The sequence below is a fragment of the Chelonia mydas genome, chromosome 20, assembly GCF_015237465.2.
Source record: "Chelonia mydas isolate rCheMyd1 chromosome 20, rCheMyd1.pri.v2, whole genome shotgun sequence".
NCBI lineage: Eukaryota > Metazoa > Chordata > Testudines > Cheloniidae > Chelonia > Chelonia mydas.
The window spans coordinates 7,518,328-7,544,936 of record NC_051260.2 but is presented as its reverse complement, the minus strand read 5'-3'; the positions used below and the strand labels follow the sequence as shown (position 1 = coordinate 7,544,936).

Sequence of the window (26,609 nt, the reverse complement as noted above, 5' to 3'; positions counted from 1 at the left end):
GGGCCCCAGAAAGCCACGCAGCTGAGGGCAAGGCCCAGCTATCCCAGCCCACAGCCAAGCTGGGCCACTAACCTGCTGCTTCAGAGGGAGGGGCAGGAAGCCACCCTGCTCAGGGGCAAATACTGACCATCCAGGCCTGTAACAGCAGTGGCGTTGCCCAGACCAATATCTAATCCTCAGAGCCAGCTAAGCTCCTGCCCTGGGCACTATCCTGAGGCAAGGAGTTCCACAGGGGAACGAGTCATTTCCTAGGCAGTCCTACAGCTATGGCTTGTGAGACCCGGATGGCAGCGTGAGACCCAGGTCCCCTTGCTGCTCTCAGGTCAGTTAACCCCCTGCAGCATCCCCCATGCAGCCCCAGCATGTGGGAGTTAAGCAAAAAAAAAAAAAAAAAAAGACAATAGCTAGACCCAGAGCCACAAAGATTCTGAGGTGCCCAACTCCCATGGACCCTACACCCCCATCCCTCCATAATGTCATGTGTTCTAGGCAATAGACTCATTGTGGCAGACTCCAAAGGGTTAACTGTACAGCTGAGCCGACATCCCATAGCACTGCCCCCATATGGCCTACTGGGGCAGGAGCGACCCACAGCTGCACCCTGCCAAGACACCGGTCGATGCCATGGCACCAGACGGGCAGGACTGCATCCCAGCCAGCCCCCTGCTGCAGACCCTGGGGGAGGAGCCTGCTCAGAGAGGGCACCTGGGGGAGGCAGGGACCCAAAAACAGCAGCCCTAGGATTTCCCTACAGGAAGAAGTTGGCTGTGACCCAAGGGAGCCTGGGAGGGAGGGAACCCCACAGAACCCAGCACTGGGAAACTGGCTGGTTCAGGCGACAGCACCCCTAGAGGGGAAATGCCCCGTGTCCCATTCCCTGCGCCCCCCTCCCCAGAGCAGAACACTCCCAATCCAGGGGCTCCTGTGACAGGATGGCAGGTTGTGGCCGAGACAGGCTCTGGCAGGCAGTGCAGCGATGGGCCGTGGGAGGGGTACCCTGGGGCAGCGGGGTGCATGGCTCTGTCCCATGTGGCCTGGCTCTCACCTTGAAGAAGAAGCCCAGGCCGGCCCGTGGCTCCGTGTCCAGCACCTCGGTCAGCGACTCCTCCAGCGAGTCATCCCTGTCGCCCTCCTCAGCCTGGAGGCTGGACAGCGGGATCTCAATGAGGCTGCTCCGCCGCTCACCCGGTGAGGACACATCACTGGTGCCGTCCCCGGACACCCGGGCACTGCCCACCCCGCTCTGTGGCACCACGGAGGCCACCGGGCGCAGGTTGCCCATGGTCTCCAGCTCAGGGGACTCAAGCAGCTGCTCCGGCCCAGGTGCCTCCTCCGAGAAGTAGATGGAGGAACGGGTCTGCACGGGCACCTGGCTGGGCGAGAACTTGCGCAGATGGGGCAGGGTGTCCACATTGTGGGGGGGCGTCAGCACCCGTGTCAGTGGGGGCAGCTTCAGCTCCACGGGCCGGGCATGCTTGGGACTCTTGGGGGGCGTAGGGGCAGCCTTCTTGGGGGCTGGCTGGGGCGAGCAGGGCGCGGCAGGGACGGGGGGCTTACGGGAGGGCGAGGGCGCGGAGGACGAGAGCTCCACGGAGCGGGATGGCACGAATTCCCGGCTGGCCCGCGGGGCGGGGCCCTTGGGGGCTGGGATGACCCAGGCCTGGCTGGGCTTCTTCTCCTGGAGCAGGCGCTGCTGCTGCTGGCTCAGGCGCTGCATGTCCAGCTGCAGGGAGCTCAGCGCCGTGTTCAGCTTGGCCACGGCCCGGTTGTAATCGCCCAGGTTCTCGTCCAGGGGGGCCCCCTTGATCTCTGGCGAGAACGTCACCTGCTTCTCCAGGTGGCCCTGGCCTGGGCCCTCCTCCTCGGCCTGCGCCTGCGGGCCGCCCCCCTCGTCCTCTGCCTCCAGCCGGGCCAGCCGCTCCTCCAGCGACAGCTTGGCCTCCCCCTCCTCCTCCTCCTCCTCTCCCCCCCCATCCCTGCGCTTGAGCTGCAGGAAGGCGCTCTTGCCCAGCCGCTGGCGGTGCTTGGCAAATATGGCCTCGATGCGCTTCTTCTGCGCCTCAATGGCCCGCCGCTTCTCCTCCAGCCGAGCGCCCAACTGGTTCATCTCCGAGCTCAGGGCAGGGCTGCGGCCAGGGCTGTCCTCGGGGGGCACAGCACCCGCCTCCGAGCTCTCACCAGTGCTCTTCTGCAAGGCCTTGCCCTCGGGGGCCGTCAGCTTCTTCTTGCGCTCGGCGAAGCTGGTCATGCGCACGCCGGTGCCCGAGGAGCCCGCGCTGTCGGGCTGGGAGCTCAGCGAGCTCAGGCCCGAGGAGGTGTCGTCCTTGGTGCCAGGCGGGTGGGCGGGGTCCTCGGCATCCGAGTCCAGGCTGCCGTCTCCAGGTGGGGTGGGGCCCTCAGCACGCCCATTGGGAGGCCCGCTGTGGAAGCGGTAGACAGCCAGTGCTGGCATGGGCTCCGGTGCCCGGGGGGGCTTGGGGGGCTCTGGCGAATGCAGGTAGAAGCCGTCGGCCGCCCCCTCAGGGTGCAGGCGCTCACTGCTGTGGATGATCTGCAGGGCCTCCTCAATGGTGGGCAGGTCAGGGTACCCATCTCCCAGCCCGTTCTCCACTGGGGGGCCCTCGCGCTCCGCAACCCCCTTGGCAGACAGCGCCACCTTATGCACCGTCCGGTGCGGCGCCACCAGCCCGTTGGGGGCCTCGTCCTTGGCCAGCCTCTGGGCGGCGTCCTCAGGGGGCGGGCCAGAGGAGCTGGCCAGGCAGGTGGGCACAGGTGCCAGGCTGTCTGAGCTGATGGAGCGCAGCATGCCCACGGGGTTCCCCATCACTATGTCCACGTCGCTGTCCAGCCCAAAGGGGATGCTGAACGACACGGCCTGTGACAGTGGGTGGCTGCGGGGAAAGGAGGGGTGAGGGGCTGGGCAGGGACAGGCCCTGCCCCACCATGCCCACCTCAGAGGGGAACAGGCCCCGCCCCCTGCACAGAGCACAGATGGCTGCGAGGACAGCAGGGGGCCAGAGTCTGGCTGTTCAGAAACAAGCCATGCCCGCAGAAAGGGACAGTCCCCCCCAGCCCACATGTGCCAGCCCTGGCCCCTGCAGACCTGGGGGTGAGAAGGGCTGAGCTGGGGGAAGGCCCCGCCTCCCATATCCCCATCCCCACTCGAACCCCTTGCATAGAAAGCAGGGGGGAGGGAGGCTGTGGGGAAAGGGTTAGGGCCCAACAACCAGATCACCATACTCAGTGGGCACAGGCCCTTCCCCGCAGAGATCCCAAGGAACCATGGCCCTGCCCCCACACCTGCAATGCTCCCCACCCACTCGCACTGCCCCCTCCTGCCTCACCTCAGCTGTTTCTTGCTCCAGGATTTGCCAAATCCGCCCTCCACATGGGACATTGAGGTAGAGTGGTGCATGGAACCTGGGGCACAGTGATACGGTCACACAGAACCCCCCAGACAGCCTGGAGCCCCCCCAAGCCCCTGGGACCTCACACCAGCCCCCTGCTGTGACAGCCCAGAGCACCCCAACCCTCAGGACCCTGCCCTCTCAGATGGCCCATAGCTCGTGACCCAAAACCATTTAGGGACCTCACAGAACAGCTCAGTTCCACCCCAATATCCTGGGACCCCACCCTGCCAGCCCTCCAGGATGGCTCAGATCCAGCCCCCACCCCAGGCAGCCCAGAACCATCCACCCTCACCCCCCGAGGAACCCCACAGCTCCACCCTGTGCCCCCCTCCCAGAGGGAGCCAGAGCTTTCCCCAGCCCCCTCCAGGATGGTTTGGGGCAGGGACTGGGTCTATAGGGACCTGGGCTGGGGGTGTTACGATGTCCCTCTATACCCTTATGTGTCCAGGGGCAGTGCAGGGCCCTGAATGCCAACTCAAGGGGTTCAGGTCCAGATGAAGCTGGGTGGGCCTGGAGGTCCCCCCCCCCACCACACACACACACACACCCCCAGCTGGGGGCCTTCGCAGACAGCAGGCATCGTTCAGGAGAGCGTGCCCCAGGCTGAGGTCAGACCAGGCCTGAACCCCACACAGCCCCAGCAATAGCTGGAGCCTTCCCTGACCCCATCCCCCGTAGAGGGCAGGGCATCTCACCTAGCGAGCCTCTGAGCGGCGACTGCGGCTGCCCGCCTGGCAGGAGCGGGTGTAGGAAGCTGAACACCGGGGAACCACTGTGAGAGAGACCGCACACGAGATCACATATGCCCCTCATTTCCTCCCACACCTGAGCCCACAGGTGCCAGCTCAGCATCACCTGGCCCCAGAGGAGATGGCTGAGCAGCAACCCACAGGCACCCTGTGCCAGCCCACCAGTGGGCTCCTGGCTTTGGGTATGGGGCACATGGTGTGTCACACTGAGGTGTCCACCAGGGGGAGCTCTGCCTGGGTCAAAGACTGGTAGGGGCAGTGATCTGGGGCAGAAGCCAGTCAGGCTCAGATTGAATTTTACAAAATTAATTTCATTCAAGTTCTGCCCTGGCAGGAGTTCAGGAACTGAAGCTCCAGTCAGCTGTGATTCATGAGTCAGGACTCCTGGGTCCTATCCCCAGCTTCTGGAATGGAGTGGGGGCTAGTAGTTAGAGTAGGAGCGGGGAGCCAGGACCCCTAGGTTCAATCCCCAGCTCTGGGAGGGCTCTGCCAGGGACCCCCACAGCTGTTTTGGGCCAATATCCTGCTCTGCAGAGACACAGGTTGCGGGGGAGGGAACCCACTCAATTTAAAAAAAAAATCCAATTGTTGGGGGTGGGGGGGTGTTGGTTTTTCTTTTGGGGGAGGGGCAGCCCAGTCTCACATCCCCACTGAATGTTTCTCTTCCTGGGCGGAGGAGGAAATTGCCCCCTTATCACTCTCCTCCCCAATCACGATACACTTGCTGCCCCCGGAGGGGGGACAAACCAGTGGCTGCAGGGGTCCACCTGGTGGGTCAGAGCTGATCCCGCCCAGGTGCTATTTAAGCTGGCAGGCGAGTCAGGGCATCCGCACGAGCCCAGCCAGGGCCTGGAAACTGGCATCCCAGCAGGTAGGTGCTGCAGAGACTCCAGCCCCCCAGCACAGCCCAGAGGAACCTCCCCTGCACCAAGGGGAGGAAGAGGGGTCAGGCTCCACAGTACCTCTGCTGACCCAGCTGCGGGCCCCCAAGGGACCATGAAGGGGAGGCTGGTCCAAGACCCACCAGCTTTATGGAAGAGTCATCAAGAGCTCAGGGGGAGGGAATGACCCAGTGCTACCAGTCTGGTCAGACAGGAGTGACCTGGCGAGAGCACCCTCTAGTGCCACACTGGGGCCAGCACTGACTGGCAGGTGAGAGCGCCCCCTGCAGAGCCCCTGCAGCATAGCACCCCCCAGCCCCACACTGGGGCGATGGGGCCAGCACAGAGCAGACCTGGCCCCTCGCTCACCAGCTCCTAGGGTACCCCAGCAGGACCCGCCTGCCAGGCCAGGCCGCAGGGTTGCAAGACTCACCTGTTGCTGTTCCCACTGCTGGGCGTCAGGGAGTCGCTCATCGCGGGTGGATCTGGAAGGCAGGCAGGGAGCGTGAGTCTCTGCCCCCAGCCACTCCTCAGGGACGGGCATAGGCGGCGTCCGCCCTGGCCATGCTGCCAGCCCCCCAGCCCCGACCTGAACGGCAGCCAAGGTCCTTCAAAGGGCTTTGCCGACACAAGGGCCTTTGTTCTGGGGCTGGGCTGAGCCAGCTCCCAGCATGCTCCACTCCCACTCCTCCCCCACCCCAACCTTGGCCAGGGAGCAGCAGCTACAGCCGGGGCAAGGCGGCTGGAAGGGGAAGTCCCCCATGGCTAGGGAAATGCAATGAACCCCCCCACACACACACACGTCCCAGAAGCGGTCAGTCAGCATGACTTCCTGTGCTGGACCCCAGGCAGGAGATTATCTGCCCCTTTCAAACAGGGCACTCCAGCCCCCCATGCACCCAACTGTGACCGGGGGGGGGTGGGGGGGGGTGTCTAGTGCCAGCCAGAGGGGAGGGATTAGAGGCAGCTTTGCCCCAGGGTGATGGCTGGGGGAGAAGAGAACCCATCCCTCCCAGACTTAGGTCAGCCCCTTGGTACCTTTGAGTCCCCCCAGCTCCTTGGGGCGCACAAAGTCCGGCTTGAGCACCTCGAAGCACAGGAAGAGCTCAGCCAGGAACACCCCAATGTTGATCTGCAGGGGTGCAGAACAGCTGCTCACATGCTCCGAAGGGGCCAAAGCAATGAGACCCTCCCACCCCAAGGCACCCCCTAGCCAGGAGAGAGAGGATGGACTCCGCATACCCCTCCCAGGGTGTGTGCAGACCACCAGGAGGAGCAGGGTGCCCCCCTCCCAGATCAAGGGACTCCAGGGCACACGGTCCCCCTGGCTGGGGGCACCAGTCCTGTGCGCAGCCCAGAGACGGCCCTTTGTGCCAGGCTTCACAGCACCAATTAGAGCAGCTGGAGGTGACGGCCAAGGCCTCATTAGGACCAAGCCGGGCTGTTCCGCCAGGCTGGCTAATCTGCACCCTTCCGCCCCAGTGGAGAGCAAGGGGCGCAGGCTGATGGGGCTGCAGTCAGAGAGAGATGGGCAGAGTCCCCCACCCCCAGGACTCCGGAGCCAAGAGCTTTATAGTTATGTTTAACCTGGCCCCAAAGTTTGCACCAGGACAGGAGGGGTGTCCTCCCAGGGTGAGTGTGAGCCAGGCACCCCACTGCACACAAGCACCCATGGCTCCCCTCAACAAGTTCCCCCACCCCAATGGCATGACCCCCGCCCCAAGCTCCCACACCACCTGGGAGATGATGAACCTTTCCCCCCCCCACACCACCACCCAGGCAAGTCTCCCTTGCCCAGGGCATTGCCCACATGCTGGGGACACCTTGGCTCAGGCCCCCCCACCCCACTCACCCTCAGCACTGGGGGCACATAGAGCAGGTCCTCCAATGCCAGGGGGCAGCAGCTGCCCAGGTACTTGGTGCAGAATTCCTGGATGAGCTGCAGGTTGTAGAGGCTGTCGGCCACTGACATGGTCTCCTTCAAGCACACGTCTGCAGGGAGGGGGGCATGAGTGCTGCCCCCCCAGCGAGGCTCCTCACCCCTGCCCCTCCCCAGAGACCACCTCCCGACCTATCTCCTACCTCTCCGAGAGACTGCACCTCCCCAAGCCTACCCCTCCCCAGCCAGGCGCCCCACCCCTGCCAGACGTACCCCTCCCCAGCCAGGCGCCCCACCCCTGCCCCAGGGTCCACCCCCGCCAGACGTACCCCTCCCCAGCCAGGCTCCCCACCCTGCCCCTCCTGGCCCCAGGGACTGCCCCCCACCAGCACAGCCCCCAGGCTGCCAACCCATCAATGCCTGGCACCCCATCCTTCGTCCAGCCCCGCATTTGAACTCACCCTCCAGACGCACCACATCAGGGCAGTAATAGTGGATGGTGGCGGCGATGGCACCCCCATTGGCCAAGTCCTTCATGCCCATGACAGGCGTGAAGCAGGGCGTCTGTTTGGGCAGCACCTTGTCCTTCCGGTACCGGATCTGCCCAGAGCAGAGAGAGGGGGGTGAACAGCTTTGGGGGGGGGGGGATTAAAAGACAGTGGCATTGCAGGCCCCTCTGCTCTACCTGCCACCCTCACAGGTCAGGGGACCTCACTGCCTAGTAACCCTACCCCCTCCCATCACTCCAGCTGTCCCCAGCATGCTGGCTACAGACTCCCTATTCTCCCAGCCCCCGCTCCCCATGAGGGTCTCTATGGCTCAGCAGACCATTAATGCCCCCATTCACACCCAGCCTTGGGTTCCCCCTTCCAGGGATCTTCTTCCCCATGCCCCCAGCACCCCACTGAGAAAGGTCCACTCATCCCAACACTGCACCCCCTCCAATATGGGGCATCAGGAACAGGCTTCATGCTGGGAGGGACCGGGCTCCCTCAGGGCAGGGGGGCTGTGGCTGGGATCCCATGGGGCAGAGCAGCCAGGATGAGCTGTGACCTGGGAATGCCACCCCCGCACATACAGGACAGAGCACCCCCTGCCCACCGTGGGGAGGAAGGAGTTTGGGGGCAGCTCAAAGTAATAGCCCTGCCCCTCAGTCTAGGGCTGCCCTACTACCCCACAGGCCTGGCACGGAGGGAGGAAAACAGGAAAGACTAGCTGAGGGCCCCCGCTCTGGGCCAGGCCCCCCTGCACCGAGAGGCCCCAGCTGGGTGAACAGGATACCCCTTCCCGTCTTGCCCTGAGGTCACGGCAACACTTGCCACTCGAGCACAGGAGACGAGACAACAGCCAGCAGCCTGGCGCAGGGACGGGCACACACGAGCGTGCAACCACAGCAGGGGAGGGGCACATCCAACAGAGACAGACGGCCAGCGGGCCAGACAGACAGCCTCGGGAAGGCATGGAAAAGGGGGGAGTTGTGGGATGCCCTGTTATTCCTGCTGCAATGAGCCCCTGGCAGGGACTGGGGAGGGAGAGTCCCCCCACCCCCAACAACATTGCATGGGGAATCCCTGCCCCCAGCAACACACCAGGGCCCAGATGCTGCAGGACCCCAACAGAGGCGGGGGTCAGGCGACCCTATCGGAACGCAGGTGCTGTCCCAGTGGCCCCACGGGCCTGTGAACAAGACTCCCCGACCTGCCTGACATAGGCTGGGGGTGCAATCCATCCTGTGCTGCTCCCTTGCAGTGGCATGCCCGTTGGTGGAAAGCAGAGTCCATGGGGCTCACAGTTCCCTAGCAGACGTGGCGATGGACACTCCAGTCAGACGCAGGGCTGCCCGTCCACAGCTTCAGGCAGCTCCTCCGGGGCTGTCCAACACCTGGGCCACCCCATATCTAACCCAAGGGGGGTGGGGGCACAGTGGTGTGTACGCCAGCAAAGGGAATCAAAACCTGGGACCTTCAGAACTAAGAGGGACCCCCATGGCGAGATGCATGCTCTTGGCCACTGGGTGGGCTGCAGCCACTAGATGGCACCATGACGCTAGGCCTGTCCAAAAACCCCTATCGCTCCCCAGGGGCAGCCTTTGGGGGGCAAAGCTGCCTTAGCATAGACGTGTTACATGTGACTATTGTACCCTGCAAAGTTGGCGGGGAGTGACGTAGCAGAGCACAGACCTATGAAAAGTTGGTGGGGGCAAACCAAGGTCTGGGGGAGCTGCCCCCATTGCCCTATAGCAAGTGATGCCCCTGTCACTCATGCCAACCCATCAGGCCCGGAGGCCACTGCACTTCCAAACCTGCCAGCATGGGCAATGCCTGCTGCTGCGGGGAGATGGGCTGGGGGCAGAGGCATTGCAGGAGGAATAACCAGCCCCCTGGGCAGGGGATGGAACAGAACAAAACTAAGCTCCGTGGGTGTGGCGGGCACAGCGGCGGGCACAGGCACTGAGTGATACGTTACCACAGGAGGTTTACTCCCCGACTCCTTCAAACAAAAAGCGATGGCATGCTGGATGCAACAGCAAAGGAAAGAGAAAGCCTTGTCAATGCGGGGGCCCAGCGGCTGCCGGAGAGAGCGCCACAGGGAGGGAGCTGCTGCCTGGCCAGGCCTGTGGGGGGCACCACTCTATAGCCCTACCCTCTGGGTCACCACCCCAGGGTGGCCCTTTCCTAACATGCAGCTGGGGTCCCTGCACAGATGCCTCCCTATAGCCCAACTAGACTGTGGGACACCCCTCAAACCCAGTTCCAACCTAAACCTGCGGGGTGGGCACCCTCCTGCTCGTAGCCAGGACCCCAGAGCGCTGGGGGCCCTAACCCCTAGAGGGGGATAAGAGCTAAAAAGAGAAGGGGGGGATGTCATGTGACCAGCATGCTGCTTTTGATTGGCTGTCTGACTCCCCCACTCCTGGGTCTCTTAGCCCATTACCGAACCCAACTCTCCCCAGTGAAGCCATAGGGTACATTTTGGGGTCACAGGCTGGACAGTCCTATATACCCTTACCTGACCCTCCCCACCTATGGATCCTGAACCTGGCAAGAACCAGGCAATGCTCCTCCCTTCCCAGCCACCAGGTGGGGATTTCCTGCCCCCCCCCCCCAGCTTTTCTCAGCAGCACAGATGCCACAGACCTGTGTGTAAGAAGCTAAGAGACCAAAGAAGGGGATGCATGGGCGGGGGGGGGGGGGGGGGGGGGGGGTGAGCAAAGGATGCTGGGATGCATTCACCACCATCTGCTGGTCTCAAGAGACAGGCACCACCCCCCAGCAGAAATCCCCCACAATGGGGTCTACAGGGCATCTTCTGCTCTGAGCCCAGCCGACTCACCACCCAAGAGATCCCCACCCAGACCATTGAGGCTGCTGCCCCCCACCCCCAAGGGACAGGATGGCATCCAGGGGACCCAGCGCTCCCCCCCCCTTGGGCCATGCCCAGGCACCCTCCCACAATGCTCTGGGCCACCACCCCCTCCAGAGTAGGAACTTCCTTCAGTGCTGGGGCCTCTCCTCATCACCCCTCACTGGGGTTCTCCCCCACACACTGCCCTTGGGCCTGCCACCTCTCCACCACCACCCACACAGGGGCCATCCTTCCCACAGTGCTCTGGGGCCTGCCGCCTCCCCACCACCACAACTCCCCACACAGGGGCCATCCTTCCCAGCGTCCTGGGGCTTGCCACCCCCCTCTCCCCTCCCCCCACAGGGGCCGTCCTTCCCACAGTGCTGGGGGGCCCCGGCATCCTTTGCTCAGGGTGGGGGGGGGGGGGTCTCCTGGCATGCAGACCCACATCCAGCAGCGCTGGCAGGACACAGCCCCGGTCATCAGAGTTGGCACGGGGGAGGGGAGAGTAAATAAACCACCCACTTACAGGAACCAGTTTCCAGTACCACCTGGTGGGACACTGACGCAGAGGAAGGAGAAAGGCCACAGGAAGGAGGAGAGAGAGACGCAGAAGAGAAGAGTCACACAGCGAACCTCCATGGGCCCGCGGGCAGCCACGCAGGGGTCACGCCAGCTGCCCCAGGGCAGCACCACAGCAAGGGAGGGCAGACTGCATGCCCAGCAGTGGGGGAGGGGAGCTCCCATCCCCTGAGTGCAGGAGGGGGGCATGGAAATGCCCCCCCACCTCTGCTCATCCCCAAGCACGAAGCTGCCCCTTGCTTACCCAGCAGCCACCAGGGCAGCACAGGGAGCACCGCCCAGAGGGGGAAGCATGGGGTGAGAGGGGAGCAGGGAGACTAGGATCCATCACCCCCAGGAGGTCAGAGCACACAGACTCCCCCCCGCGCCCCCAACACACACACCACACACACAGATAGAGAGAGCGCAGCCAAGAAGGGGACATTCAGCAGCAGACTTGAGGATGGACAGTGGGGGACCCCCCCTCTCCCAACAGGGCAGGAGAGGGCAGGTATCCCCTGGGGATAGGTTCATCCATGGCCTCCAGAGACCAGCCACAGCCCCTCCCTGAAGGAGTTAATGCCACCAAGCCCCGGGAATACCCCATGGCCCCACCACACCATCCGCCATGGTGCAGTGGCCCTGCCCACTCACCCTGCTTCGAGTTAGAGGGCCCCACACAAACCCCCTCATTCCCCCCATAGGAAGACCTCGGCACAGTGCTAGACAGACCCACCTTGGGGCCGCTTGCTGGGGGCTGGGCCTGGCCATGGCCCTGGCCCTCTGTGCCAGGTGCTGGCTGCTGCGAGCCCTCACGCTCTGTGCTCTCCTGCAGCTTGCGGTTCACCTGTGGGGGTAGGGACAGGTTAGTCTGTGCTGGGGCAGGGAGAGCCCCCCAGCCTGGAGAGAGCCCCTCCCCCCAGTGCTGCAGGAAGAGGGTAGCTCGACAGGGGCTCGAGTCCAGAGTCTCTAGGGTGGAAGGAGACCACTCCTGGTGTCAGATGGGGGCGCCCACTCAAAGCAGTGTCCTGGGAACAAGCATCCCAAAGCTAGGGAGCACCAGGGGCCATGGCTCCCCTCACAGTTCCCCCAATATCGTACCGTGTCCACCCAGCAGAGGAGCTTCTGCTCCCAGGAACCAGTACCCAGATCGGTGCCCGGGGGGGCGCTCAGCGAGTGGGTGGATTCCACAGCAAAGGCTATCATCAAGGAGTCAATCACTGCCAGGTGTGCACCCTGCAGGGAGAATGGACCATCAGACACTGCCCCCAAGACCCCATCACCAGCCCCTGCCTGCACCCTACCATGCTATCCTGGCCCAGAGACCCTGCCCCAGCCCCCATGGAGAGACAGGACTGTCAGGCACATCCTCGCCTGCTATGCATCCCAACCTCATGACCCACTCCAGAGAGCACCCCTCTCTGCCAGGCCCACAGCTGGGTCCAACCCAGAAATTCCCCACACAGACACACACACACCAGCCCCTCCTAACATGCCCCTGACTGGCTGTGTCCCCTCAGGCAAACCCCTTCAGCCTCTGTGCCTCCGTTTCCCCCTCATCAATATGGGGCTAGTGACTCTTCTCCCCCCACCAGGAGAGCAACAGGGCTCCCCAGCACCCGGGGCTGTTGGATTAGCCAGCTGGAGCCACTAATATGAACCTGTGAGAGCAAGGGGGCAGGACCCTGCCAGGGCTGGGCTGACAGGGTCCCAGGGTTCACGCCAGTGCCACAGACCTCAGGCAGAGGAGCCCATGTGCCCCAGGAGCCAGCCCCCACTCCTCTGCCAGACAGGGGTAATAGGATCCTCACACAAGCCAATTATCCCTGGACAGATCCCCTGGCATCCCATTGTGGCTAATGTTTAACCCGATTAGCGCAGCTCCGACCCTGGTACCGGTGCTCCCAGCTCCCCCACGTCCACAGCCTGTGAGGAATCCAGCTGGCTGTTGCTTAACAGAGCAGCTCGTCAATCATTAACACGAGCCCATCCCCCCAGGCCAGGGCACAGACACCAGCCTGGGTGCAACAGAGGCCCCAGTGGCAGTGCCCACACCAAGCCTAGAGACTCCAGTGTGCATTGGGCTCCCCTATTCCTATCTCCCGTCCCGGGGGGTTGGATCCCAGACATAGCGGGCAGCTCAGCTCAGGCTCCCTGGAGAACAACTGGGTCAGACGGAGCCTGCCCGGAAACCCCCAGCGGGTGGGGAAGAATCCAATTAGCCAGGCCTGGGCTGAGCAGGGGCAAATTGGGGTTGTTATGCCAGTATCGCCTAAGAAGCTGCCAAGGGCAGAACCACTGGGGGGGGGGGGGGGGGGGGCGCAGTGCAGGACACAAGGAGCACTCGCCTTCCTGAAGAAGGCAGCCCAAGAAGGGTTTGTTTTGTCTAGGCCACGAAGTTAAACAGGGCAGCTAACACCCCTTGACCTGACTCTCAGCCTTCCCTGGCCCAGACAGACGTGTGGGGGAAGAGGAGAGAAAGAGAGGGGCTTTTGTGACAGGGATTTGGAGAGGCTGACTGGAAGAAATACCAGTTGGGTAATAGAGATCAGCCCCAGATAGCCTGCGGAACTGCCTGCCACTGGATCTCAGGGGGTCAGAGAAGGAGCCAGCTGTTTTCTGTAAGCAGTGGGACAGTGGCAGCTCCATTAGCTGGGAGAGATGCTCACAAGGGTCATAAACCCTCACACCCACTTAAGGCAGACCCAGACCCAACCCCCAGCTGAGTCCCCAACAGGGAGAGAATTTCCTCCCATGCAAGAGGTAAAGAGCCCCCTGCCCACGAGGGGTCTGTTACTGGCCAGCATCAGCCACCAGGGAGCAGCCCAGACACATGATTGCTATGGCAGAGGTGGAGAGTCTGCACTAGGAAGAGACACTCTATAACCCCTCACAGCCAGGGCCACTGGGCCAACGCCCCCTCTAGCCTAGGCTATGCAGTGTGGGAGAGGATGACAGACCAGTGCAGTCTTGCTGGGCAGACTGGCTCTCCCAGCCCTGTGGGATTTAGGGATGGGGATTACAGCGCCATGGCAGCAGGTGCCTGGCAAATCTCCCACGAGGACGGGGATCAGGCACTGCTCTGACAGGGCATGGGGCAGCCCGGCCAGCTGGGGCAGCAGCTGGGATTGGAGGGAGTCATTCTCCCTCCCCACAGCCATGATGCCTGTCAGAAATATAAAGGGAAGGGTAAACACCTTTAAATCCCCCCTGGCCAGAGAAAAAACCCTTTCACCTGTAAAGGGTTAAGAAGCTAGGATAACCTCGCTGGCACCTGACCAAAATGACCAATGAGGAGACAAGATACTTTCAGAGCTGGGGGAGGACAAAGGGTCCTCTCTGTCCGTATGATGCTTTTGCCGGACTAGAGCAGGAATGCAGGTCAGAACTCCTGTAAAGGGTTAATAAGCAACCTAGTTAGATGTGTGTGAGATTCTGTTTTGTTTAAATGGCTGATAAAATAAGCTGGGCTGGATGGAATGTATATTCCTGGTTTTGTGTCTTTTTGTAACTTACGGTTTTGCCGAGAGGAATTCTCTATGTTTTGAAGCTGATTACCCTGTAAGGTATTTACCATCCTGATTTTCCAGAGGTGATTCTTTTACTTTTTCTTTAATTAAAATTTTTTTTAAGAACCTGATTGATTTTTCATGGTTCTTAAGATCCAAGGGTTTGGGTCTGTGTTCACCTCTGCAAATTGGTGAGGATTTTTATCAAGCCTTCCCCAGGAAAGGGGGTGTAGGGCTTGGGGGGATTTTGGAGGGAAAGAAGTTTCCAAGCGGGCTCTTTCCCGGTTATTTTTGTTAGAGGCTTGGTGGTGGCAGCAATAAAGTCCAAGGGCAAAAGGTAAAATCGTTTGTACCTTGGGGAAGTTTTAACCTAAGCTGGTAAAAATAAGCTTAGGGGGGTTTTCATGCAGGTCCCCACATCTGGTACCCTAGAGTTCAGAGTGGGGAAGGAACCTTGACAGAGCCTAAACCAGGCAGGACTGGGACACTTCTAGCAGGTTTGTGCCCTGATAGCGCCCCTAGGGGCTGGGCTAGACAGCTGGGGCTGGGACCTGCAGCCCCCCCCACCCCCAGTCCCTGTCCAGGAAGCCCAGCCCAAAGGGCAAGGGAGCCCTGCCCAGAGCTGCCCACTCCTGGGAGTCAGGGCTGAGGAAGGCTCCTCCAGCCCATCCTCCACCATCACTCCCTCCCAGCAGGGCTGCCCTCTCCTGCCCCATCCCAGCAGTCGTCCCAACCCGGCTATCGACCCCATGCCACAACAGCTCCCGTTGGCAGCAAGCTAGCTGCTCCCCGCCCCCCTCAGCTCTGTGGAGCAGCCTCTAATCCCCATTGCCTGCTCCCCCTCAGCACAGGGAAGAAGCCAAAAAGGGCCCAGTGTCCCCCCTGCCCATACCCCAGCTCTCCCGGGGTGCCCACCCCCACCTGCAGGGGCAGCAGGTCCCAGAGCCAGCTCCCTGGGGCATCAGGCCTTGAGACAGGCACTGGGAGTCCAGGACTCGGTGCCGCCATTGAGCGCCACCCACACCCTCCCAGGGCAGCCCAGCTACCAGGGCACCCTGCTGGGGGCACGCAGGAGAGCCTGCCACACGGCTGTGATTCCCCCGCGCCTCCACCCAGAGCAGTGTGTGGCCCAGAGAACTGGGTTGTGCTCTCACCGTGCCCTGCACGAATGCCCCCCCTCCCCGGCTCTGAACAGGCCATCTATATATGGCACGCATGCGCGTGTGCGTGCACACACACACCCCTCCCCGCACTCCCAGGCTGAGCCAGAGCCCTACGGCCAGATCACCAGGGCAGCATTAATAGCAATCCGAGCACAGCTCGGCACGCCACAATCTCATCAGGCCCCTGCTGGCAGAGCCACACCAACAGCTGGGCCCCCAACCAGCCCACACTCGCAGATTTTATAGTCTCCAGGCTACAGGAGCAGACCCCCCCTCCCCCCAAATCACCCCTGGATTTAAGCAGGCTGGCAGCTTATCCAGCCCAGACAGCAGCTGCTCCCGGCAGAGCTGACCTGACTTCCCAGAGCCCCTGGCTAGTGCCACCTTGGGGCCCCCAGTCAGGAGCCCTGCGCTCACAGCCCCAGCCCCACACACCAGGGATTGCCTACAAATAGCACCCCCCCCCCCAGACAGCATTAACCCCACACAGGGCACCAGCCCCCTCTGCTTTTTACACCTGGACTCCCTGCAACCTGGCCCAGACTGAAGAGGGGAGGGGGCCCCCTCTCTGGGTTTGAAAGTCCCCCCCCCCAGCACATACAACAGGCAGGGCCCCCAGGTCAGCACCCAGCCTGCAGATAGGCCTCTCCCGCCCCCCTCCCCCTGAGGGTGGTTCAGGTGCCAGCCAGGATCCCAGCTCGTAAAGGCCCCGCCCAACGCCAATGCACTTCCCAGGCCTGTGCCCAGTGCCTGCAGGGGGAGGCGGCAGCCAGGATGGGCAGAGAGTGGGCACAGACCTGCCCAATCCAGGGTGCCTGCTCCCTCCCCGGTGCTGGGCTCAGACCCTTCCCCCTAAGAAGCCTATTCCAGGGGCACCACAGCTCCCACTCCCTGCCCTGGCAGCATCTGCCCCTTCCACCTTCCAGCACATGGCCTGGGCTCCAAGCACCCTCCTATCCTCAGCCAGCCAAGGCCCCACTGGGCACCTCCCACAACCATGCACTGCCCTGGGTGTCCAGGCACCTGGCACCACAGGGCACCCTGCAGCAGGCACTCTCTCTCCACACAATGCATAGAAAGATCCCTGGACAGGACATACCCACATACAGGGAGACACCCCAGGGGCACGGGGCAGTCTGGAAGCTGCCTCCCCCAGCTGTTTGGAGGACCCTAGACAGACACCCCCCTCCCGCCAGTTACTGCATTGGAACATGCACCCCTGAAGCAGTCACCAGAAGGTCCCCCCACCTGGCCCTTACCATCTTGATGGGTTTCTGGCGCAGGTCGGCCTCCTTGACAGCCTTATCCTGGTAGGTGGGGGCCAGGCCACGGCGCCCCAGCAGCGCCAGCAGGGCGGCATTGTCCTTGGGGGCAGGTGCAGCCACATCGTCGGGGGGCAGCACCTGGCGGCAGGCCCGGCAGTAGATGTCTGAGGAGAGCAACAGGCGCGTCACGGGCGGCTTGATGTGCTCCTGCTCGTACTGGTCCGTGTAGAAGGGATCGCGCAGCTCCTCCGGCACGTTCTCTGCAAGGAAAAGGGGGTGAGGAGCTGCTGGGGGGGCCCCTTACTCACCCAGAATCCCCACAGATCTCCCATGGCTCCCCATTCACCCAGAACACCTCACTCACTATCCCTCAACAGCCTCTCACAGCTCCCCCATGCCCCAAACGGTCCACCCCATTCACAGCCCCCTGAATCCCCATGGCCTCCCATTGGCCAATTCCCATGGCTCCCTTTCCCTCCACAGCCCCACTCACCAAGCCCCCAAACTCCTCCCTTGATACATTCCCCCTATAGGGGACGCTGGAGAAGGAGAAGGTTTTCCCCGAAGGTCAGTGCTGGAGAAGGGGACCCCCAGCCCCTGTGGGGCCCAACAGCAGCAAGCCTGGCCCCCGCCCTGATTCCCAGCTCCCAGACAGGAGCTGCCCCCCCCTCCCACGTGGCACCTGTACAGACATGTCTTGGGATATGAGAAGCAGGGGCCGACACGTCTTCCCATGGGCCATGGCCCTGCTGCCTCCCTCGCCCAGAGCTGCCAGGGCGTCAGGCAGAGGCGGATGGAGCCAACAGGGTTCCCAGGCATGGGGAGGGGCGGGCAGGTGCATCGGAAGGGGCGGGGGGTCACTCCCAGGGACAGGAGGGGCATAGCAGCCAGCATGAGACAGAGCACAGGGGGATGATCCCAACCCTCGCAGCCCCCCAGAGCGCACCCCCACCCCAGTCAGCCCGTCCAGCAGCAGGGAGCCCCAGGGCAACCTGGTTCTTTGGCTTCCCCTCAAACAGCAGCCAGGAGAGTTGGCTGCAGCCTGGCCGGGGTGGAACCCACTCCCCACCCTGCCAGAGTGGGCCCCAGCCCAACCATGGGAGAGTCCTCACTAGCAGTGCAGGGGCCATGACACCACTGGGCTGCCCCAGTCACCACAAGGGGGGCTCCACCAAGACTGAGACAGGCTTACCTGGGACCCAGTGAGCTCTCCCAGGGCAGCAAGCTCTCCCAGGGGGGGCTGAGACCCACTGGCCCAGCCTCCCACTCTGCTCCTGGGGGCATGGAGCAAGCAGTGCTCTGTACTGCTACCCCTCAGACATGAGTTCAACTCTGACACTTCCATGTGCGGTCATCTTAGATCTCACTGTGACGGGCCATGAGAGAGCCAAGAGCTCCCAGCCATTGCAGATGGCCAATTCCTGAGTCCTTGTGCCACCCCATCCCCGACAGCAGGACTGAGCCAGCACCCCTAGCGCCTCCTAGCACAGTGCCCAGAGGGCAGGCAGAAGCAGCAGCCAGTCACCTTCCTAGGAGGCCCCACAGCTGCTAGGAACAACCCCTTTGCACCAGCCTGATCTGGGGCACTTTGGAGTGCCCCCCTTGCTGGCCATGGAGCTGGTGCAATGCCCCCCCGCCACCCAATGCGGCACTCAGGGGTTAGTCTTTGCTCTGATGGCACATGCATTCCAGGTGCTCCTGCCTGGAACCCCTGCCCACTCTGCCATGGGCACCCCCAGTGCAGGCACGGCCTGGCTCCCCTACACCATGAGTTACCCCACCCCCCGCAGAGCTGGGATGCCAGGATGCTCACACACCTCCTGCAACGTAATCCTCAGGCAGGAGCCATTAAGGGGGGAAGGGAAACCAGCCAGGCCGGCTGCTCCTGGCCCTGGGCCCAGCCTCAGAAGACTTGTTGGTGTCACTCCACAGCCCCACACTGGGAACTCGCAGGACAGATCCTGGAGAACTTCCCTGGGGGTGCAGTTCCCAGGGAGGCAGCATCACAAGCCCCATCCCCTTTGGCGGGGGGGGGGGGGGGCGCGCTGCTGGCTGGAGAGCAGCAGGGAAAGGGGCTCACTCACTCACCCCAGGCTCACCAAGGTGCGGAGGGAATTCAGCCAGCCCAGATCCATTGGGATTAATGGAACCTGGGACATGGGTGCAGAGGTCACTGTGCCAGCCCCTTGCCACAGATGGATACTGGGGCAGGGGGATCACTGAGCACAGAGACACCAGGCCTATATTAGGGGGAATGGGACTGATCAATAACCCAGATAGCGCCACAGCTCCCACCAGCTTCAGCAGGTTGTTCTCAATAGGCCAGCCTGGGAGCCAGGACTCCTGGGTTCCATTGCCAGCTCTGGGAGGGGAGCGGGATCTCATGGGTTACAGCAGGGGAGCTGGGAGTCCGGACTCCTGGGTTCTCCCTCTGGCTCCGCCCCACTCACTGATAATGACTCCGACATTTATGTCCAAGGTGACATAAGGGGGGCAGGGCGCACATACCCCTTACAGTCCCCTCTCCCTCCCACACAAAGAGGCAGGAAGAGATGGGCCCTCCTGATGCCGTTTTCTATGCAGAAAGGACATAAAACATGAGATTTGTGCACCAACTCCCCCACCACCACGAGCATGCGCACACGTGCGTGCACACACACAGGGGACAACGACATTCTTGAGCAGGGAGAGTGCCCCCCACCCCCAGGGAACAGGTGGAGCAGCCCACACAGCTGAATCAGCATCACCTGATGGCAGAGTCCCTGCTGCACACGGGACTTGCAGCTCCAGCACGGAGACACCACGCCCCCCTGTGGCACTGTGCCCACGACACCTGCCTGCCCCTCCAGCAGCCGACGCTGGGAACAGCCAGATCCCAGGACGGGGTGGGGGTGAGTGTGGGTGCAGACACCCCAGCCCCGCAAGGCATAGTTACGTAATCCCAGTTTAGCACAACGGGGCTCAGCCCCGCTACACATCACGCCCCACAGCAGGATCTCTGCTCTGGATTAAAGGAGCTGTGTGCAGGAGTGAGGGGAGGAAGGAGCAGACTGGGATTAAGGGGCCCTGGTTGCGATAGCGGGGGGCTGCAGGGCTCAGACACTGGTTCCCAAGCAGCTCCTGATGTTTGAGATTCACAGAGCCCGGCTCAGAGGGGCAGAGTGGGGAAGGTCCAAGGGCAGGGCAGCCTCAGGGGAGGGAGAACAGGCCTGTGACAGCCACAGCAACACGCCCTGGCACAGGGCCCCCGGGACCCCGCTGAGGCTGGGTGGAAAGGGAGAGTGAGCGGCAGGAATCAACACAAAGGGCCTGCGTGACAGAGCTGGGGGGCTAGAGTGCACAGCCCTGCTCCTGCCCTTTGGGGAGACTGGCCGGAAGTTCCCTATGCTGACCTCAGCGGGAACCCACTGGCTGCAGGGCTCCGATAACAGCCCCCAAGGGATCAGTGTGGAGCTGCCAACAGCAGCAGAGAAACAAGGGTCCAAACCCGGTAAGTCAGGACTCCTGGGAGCCCTGCCCCCGGGACCTTCCTCCACTCTCTGCCCTAAACAGCTGGGCAGCTGCCACATTCCACCCCAGAGGCGGCTGCCTCCCTGCACCGGGAGCTCCATGCTAGTGCTACCAGCCCTGGCGATGCAAGCCAGCAAGCTAATCCAGCCCCGTTGCCACCCCCTGAGCCGCTTATCTGGGCAAGGCTGTGAGGAGAACAGGGCAGCGCTGGGTCGGGGCCAGACCTCCCTCACCCCCGGGGAGCCTGCCCGGCTTTATCTTGGATAAGCACAGCTGGGAGACAGCCCCTCCCCCAGCCTGTCAGGCATGCAGATGGGAGCCACGCACATTCAGCTGCCCAGAGGTGGGAGCCAGGGGCACACCCCACACAGAGCACCCCAAACACCCGCTCTCTGCTGTGAGAGCAGGGGGTGGGCAGAACTGCTCTGAGCACCAGGAGGGAATCCCAGGGGAGGGGGGCGGGGAGGTGAAGGGAACAGTCTCCAGGCCCCAGCGTCTCAAGCACCAACCCAGGGCACACTAGCCTCATCTGCAGAGTCTCCAGGCTGGGCCAGGCTGCAGTGGGGGCTGGGACCAGGGCACGGTGCCACCCAGCCTCCTGGAGACCATGAGGCAGGGACATAGCCCCCAGCATATGCCCGGAGCTGGGCCCAGCCCCTGAGGCCTGATGTCAGGGATCCCTGCAGAGCCCCCACTGGGTTCCCACAGCTGGAGGAGGCTGAAAGGCTCCAAGGCCAGAAGGGACCACTGTGATCATCCAGTCCAACCTCCCGGATAGCCCAGGCCCCAGGACCACCCGGTTCATGCCCCTGCAGGCTAGAGCAGGGTGGAAAGAGAAAGTGCTAGCCTTCCTATAACAGCCGGCCAGCGACAGAGAATCCCCCACGCTCTGGGGGATCTGGTCCCTCCCTGGTAAAAACATGCACCTTATTCCTAGGCTGAACTTGTCCTGCTTCAGCCTGGCTCAGGGGGGGCCTTTTTCTGCTAGACGGACGAGCCCCTCAGCCAATAGCTGTTCCCCATTTAGGAACTCAGACTGGGATCAAGTCACCCCTTAACCTTCTCGTTGTTTAACTAGATTGAACTCCTAGAGTCTACCACCACTGGGCACCCCCCTGAGACTCCCCTAACATGGGGCAGGAAGCCCTGGCACAAGCAGGCACCCACAGGCCTCTCTTCCCCGCCCCAACCTGGCTCACCCCTAGCTGCCAAAGCACTGGGACCTGCAGCCACCACCGCAGCATATCTACATCACCAAATAAGAGCCCACGGCGTGCACGCCACCAGGCGGAGCTGCACAGGACACGAAGGCCCCTGCACGCACCCTCCCAGCAACTCGGGGCCAGCCCCTGGCCACGTCCTGGAGATGGCAGCCCGGTGTTCCTGCTCCGGAGGTGCCAATGCCTCGCATGCAGCCAGGCCCAGAGAAAGGCCCTGATCCTGGGGCTGTGAGCATCGCTGCCTAGGGGGCTTCCTTACCTACATGCTGCCCCCATCTCCACAGCCAGGCCCCAGGGAAGGGTGCAGACTGTACTGCGTCCCATGCACAGCTGCTGGTCTGGTCACTCATAGGGCATGCCAGTGGGAGGGAGGCCCACACAGCACCTGCACCCAGGACATGCCACTAGTTTCACGGTGGGAAGGCTTGTGCTCCCATCCAATCAGCCAATGGGAATGCTGTTGTGTGACTTTCCCGACCAATCAGGCAAGGCACAGACAGGCGTGGCTGGAAATGTGGTACCTAGTGGAATGGGCATGGCACAGCCTCCATGCCCCAGCCTGGAAAGCAGCAGCCTCCCACAGGACCCCAGAAGCCCCTTCCATTCCCCCCAGCACCCAAGAGGCCCCTATTTCCCCACCCATATCGTGCCAGTCCTCGGGTGGGGAAATAGGGATAATGGTAACCGACTGGGAGACAAGCACAGAGGGGGTGTTTAGATACATGCCTAACTCCCAGCCCCCAACTAACCCACTAGGCAATGCCCTGCCCCCACCACACCAGCCAAAACGCCTCCCAGCACAGCTTCCCCATGAGATGCCAGCTTCTCCACCCCACAGGGACTCCCTCTGTTCCCTTCCCCGCTCCCTCCAGCAACAAGAGACCCATCACCCGAACTGCAGCAGCTAAAGTGCTCTCCCACCGCGATAGGGTGGGGAATGGGGGTATTGGACATCTCCCCCACCCCACAAGGGACCCATCCCCAGGGAGCAGCTTGGAGGCCTTTCTCAACAGCAGGGGGTGTGACCAGCAGAGCCCAAATCCCCCCAAAGCCAAACCCAGGCAGAGGGGTGGTCACCACCACCCCACTCCTGCCAGGGAGAAAATCAGGCCCCTCCCCTCAGGGACCCCCAGACCAGCCACCTACATTTGACAGAGAGCAGGCAAGGGGACAAGGGAGAGGAAATTCCCCACAAACCAAGTCTCCTCCCCCATGTACTCGGGATTCTCGTCCCTTCCCCGCCCTACACGCTTCAGACTACAGCTCATTTCTCCCCACATAATCCGGATTGCCCAGCATCCCTCTTCCTCCTTGTGATCGGGGTTCTCCTGGCCCATACCTACCTCCACTCCACATAATCCAACCCCCTCTGCTCTCCCTACCTCCTATATCCTGGGCTTCCCCTGCCCAGGCCCCCGGAGCTTTCCTAACCTGTCTCAGTACCTGCCCCCCCAACCCCTATAATCCAGAACACAGCCCCCCCCCGATCCCTTTGCCTCCACCTGCCCACCCTCAGCCCCGTATAATCCAGATCCCCCTCTTCTTCCCAGGTGTGCATGCGTGTGCACACACACACCCCAGTGTAACCCGCCCTCCCTCTCCAGCACTCCCTCCGGCCCCCCAGCACTCAGGAGGCAGGTGCAGGTGCCCGGGGAGCCACGGCACAAGACTTTGGGGGCCTGCACGGGTGCACATGATGTGAGACACCCAGCCGCCTGGCAGGAGCCAGGCTTGAAACCCAGCTCCAAGGCAGGGGCACGGCCCCCGGAGACAACAGGCCCCAACAAGCCGTGCCACCTGATGGTTCGGGGCCAGGTGCAGCAGGGCCTGCTGGGGCCTGTAGTCCATGCAGCACATGAGCGTCTGGAATTATGTTAGCTGGGGTAAGATGGGGCACATCCCTCCTGAATCCAGTGCATCAGGGCATCAGCTGAGCCTTAGTGAGGGGATCAGAAAGGAAATCTCCCAAGCTGGGATGGGCTGGCAAAGTCCAGACATGGGCCTGGGGGAGAAGGCACCCCCTGCCCCCACCCCACAGCAGGGCCTGCTCAGAGCTGGGAGCCCAGGCTGCAGGGACCAGCATGCTGTGCTAGGAGTGGGGGTAGCAGCTGGGCACCAAGAACTGGAGGTGGCTCCAGCAAATAGGAGGTGTGGGCAACCGGAGGCAGAGGACACGGTGGCTGTGGAGGCCCAGGGGTTAAGGCAGCGCCAGGACTAGTTGAGAGCGGTGGCACATAGCTGACCAGCCAGGATTAGAGAAAAATATAGGCGGACTGGCTCTCCCTTCCCCTACTCACCCACAGCGAGGTCACTGCCAAGGGGCCAGCTCCCTGTTACCCTCGAGACCCCGACTCCTGAGAGCTGGCAGCCTGGGGCAGGGCATTGCTGGGAGACAAGGCTGACAGGGCCTGTCTACACTAGGCAAGGAGAAGCTGCAACAAGCCACTCCCTGCAGTGCCTGCACATCTGCCCCCAGTGGGGTCCCAGGCTGGCTCCAGATATGGGGACCGCCCATCCCTAATGGGGCGAGACAGTCCAAGTCCTGGCCCCAGGCTAAACGACTCTCGTACAGCCTTTGTCCCGGATTCCCTGTGGAGTCGCTCTGCGCCTGCCTGATGCTCGGGGGCAGCACCAGCCTCTTCCTGGTGGGGTGGAGGGCCTGAGGTGGGGTTTTGCCCCCCATTGCCATGCAGCCCCACCCCCTGCTCCTCTTCTTCCCCCCAGAGGCCCCATTCTTGGCCAGGCCAGAAGCCAGAGCTGGGCAGTAGCAAGAGCCACTCTCAGAGTCTGGGCCGCTGTGGGGAGCGCCAGACCCTGCAACTGCCCTGGAGGAAGTGGGGAAGGACATGGGCCCACAGTGGGACCAGAGCCTACCTGGTAGAGAAGTACCCTGAAGCCCTGCTCCTCACCGGAGATCCGGGATCCCAGAATGCACTGCTGCTGCCATTGCCAGGGCACCGGGACTTCACGAGGGAATGAAGGACCATTGGGATCTCCTGTACAGCACAGGCTAGAGACCTGCCCCAAGCTAATTCCTGGAGCAGAGCTTTTAGAAAAACCTCCCATCTTCATCTAAAAATAGTCAGTGAAGGAGAATCCACCATAACCCTCGGTAAACTGTGCCAACAGCTAGTTACTCCTGCCATTAAAAACGTACACCTTACCTCCACTCTCAACATGTCTAGCTTCACCTTCCACTCTTTGGATAGGGTTAGACCTTTGTCTGCTAGGCCGAAGAGCCCAGTTGTAAATAGTTTTGCCCACGTACGTACTTGTAGACTCATCAAATCACCCCTTAACCTTCTCTTTGTTAGGCTGCATGTAGTGATCGACTCAGAGCTCAGTCTAATCATTCTCCTGGCTCTTCTCCGACCCCTCTCCAATTTACCAACATCCTTTGTGATGTATGGGCACCAGAGCCGGACACAGGATTCCAGCAGCAGTTACACCAGTGCCAAACAAAGGTAAAATAACCTCTCAACTCCTACTTGAGATTCCCGTTTATGCATCTCAGGATCGCATTAGCCTTTTTGGCCACAGCATCGCACTGGGGGCTTATGTTCAGCAGATGATCCACCATGACCCCCAGTCACTGCTTCCCAGGACAGAGCCCCCATCCTGTAAGTCTGGCCTACGCTCTTTGTCCCTAGATGCCTACGTTTACATTTAACCAGATTAAAAGGCAGATTGTTTGCATGCGCCCAGTTTACCAAGCAATCCAGATCGCTCTGAATCAGTGACCTGTCTTCATTGAGGAGCAGCAGCCCCGGGGTGAGGGAGTCAGGGGCTACCTCTCCCACACCACAGCCCTTCTCCAGGTTGGGAAAGGCAGAGACAGCAAAGGCTCAGCAGACCCCAGCCACGCTGGGATAGCCACAGGGGCGGTGGGAGCTTTCCCCCACTGGCCTCTGTACCTTTGCACTGAGAAGGTACTCAGAAGCCCATTCCCATCCCCGAAGGAGCCAGACAATGTGGGGGAAGGGGATGTGGGTTACAGAGATACCCACCTCCACTGGGGGCTCACGCCAGTCTCCCTGCGCCCCACCCCCCATCACCCACCTCCCTCCAGCAGATGCGAGAGCCTCCCCCTGCACAGCTCTCTAGAGAGGCTCAGCGGGAACGCCCCTAGAAACAGTGCCGGGGTGGGGGGTACAACAGGCATCAGGGGATGCAGCTGGGGTCAGTGTGACCAGGGGCGGACTGGCTCTGGGGTGGGACCTGAGCACATACCCAGGCACCTCTGCCCTGGCAATCCCAGCCTGCCCAGATCATAGCTGAGACCGGCTTGCTTCCCTTCCCAGCCTTCCCACCGCAGCAATTCAGCAGCCAGGAGTCCCCGCCCCTGCCTGAATCACCAGGTTTGAACATGGCGTTGGAGCAGCTGGGCCAGGATCCTGTCAGGACTCGTCTGGTGCTCGTGCTGCTGCCCGTGTTGACATCAACGTGCCAACGAACTGGCATTCCAGGCCCGGTCCCTCAGGCCTCGCTGTCCCCCAGGGCGGCTGTGCACAGGCCACACCCCTGCCCCAACAGGGTCGTTCTGGGATGGAGACAGGGTCCTGCAATGCCCGTGACACCTCTGAACAGCCGCCTGGGCGCAGCGGGAGAGTTTGCAGGTGCTGATGGGAATCTCTGTAGTTCCAAAATGCAGGAACCCTTGTAGGGGCTACCGCTGGAGCCTTGGCCCATTGAGCCATGCTTAGTTGAAAGAGCGGTGAGAACAACTTTGGTCTTTGGGGCACAGTGGGGTGTAGTGGCTCCAGCTCCAGACTGGGAGTCAGGATTGCAGGGTTCAATTCCCAGCTCTGCTACTGACCTGCTGTGCAGCCGCACTCTGTGCCTCAGTTTCCCCTCCACACTTTACTTATTGGGAGCTCTTTGGGGCACAGACTGTCTCTTATTAGGGATCCATGCAGTCTTGGGCCCAATGGGGTCCCTTAATCTCAGCTGGGGGAGCCCATGCAGTAGCCAGCACAACAGCTCTCCCCACCCCCCGAGGCAGAACCTGCAGGCACTCCTGTCAGACACCAACAGCAGCTACCAGGGCCTTGCGTACCCACCACCCAGCTCCACTGGGTCTGTAGCGCTGATGGGACCTGACTCACTCCACAGCCAGC

General features: G+C 62.2%; 1 protein-coding gene across 4 annotated transcripts in view; it reads right to left on the bottom strand.

Moving 5' to 3' along the window:
* CAMSAP3 (calmodulin regulated spectrin associated protein family member 3) overlaps positions 1-26,609 on the bottom strand; it is a 35,092-nt gene that overhangs the window by 4,706 nt on the left and 3,777 nt on the right. The window contains exons 2-13 of one of the 4 annotated variants that reach the window (XM_037884279.2): positions 16,757-17,022; positions 11,927-12,061; positions 11,562-11,672; positions 10,794-10,826; positions 9,386-9,433; positions 7,381-7,519; positions 6,893-7,032; positions 6,079-6,172; positions 5,474-5,525; positions 4,106-4,182; positions 3,345-3,420; positions 1,046-2,891 (exon numbers count right to left, since the gene is read on the bottom strand). In XM_037884279.2, the coding sequence (XP_037740207.1) occupies positions 1,046-2,891; positions 3,345-3,420; positions 4,106-4,182; positions 5,474-5,525; positions 6,079-6,172; positions 6,893-7,032; positions 7,381-7,519; positions 9,386-9,433; positions 10,794-10,826; positions 11,562-11,672; positions 11,927-12,061; positions 16,757-17,022 (3,017 nt within the window). The remainder of the gene's footprint in view (positions 1-1,045; positions 2,892-3,344; positions 3,421-4,105; positions 4,183-5,473; positions 5,526-6,078; positions 6,173-6,892; positions 7,033-7,380; positions 7,520-9,385; positions 9,434-10,793; positions 10,827-11,561; positions 11,673-11,926; positions 12,062-16,756; positions 17,023-26,609) is intronic. The other 3 variants (XM_037884281.2, XM_037884280.2, XM_037884282.2) reach the window with 3 other exon arrangements.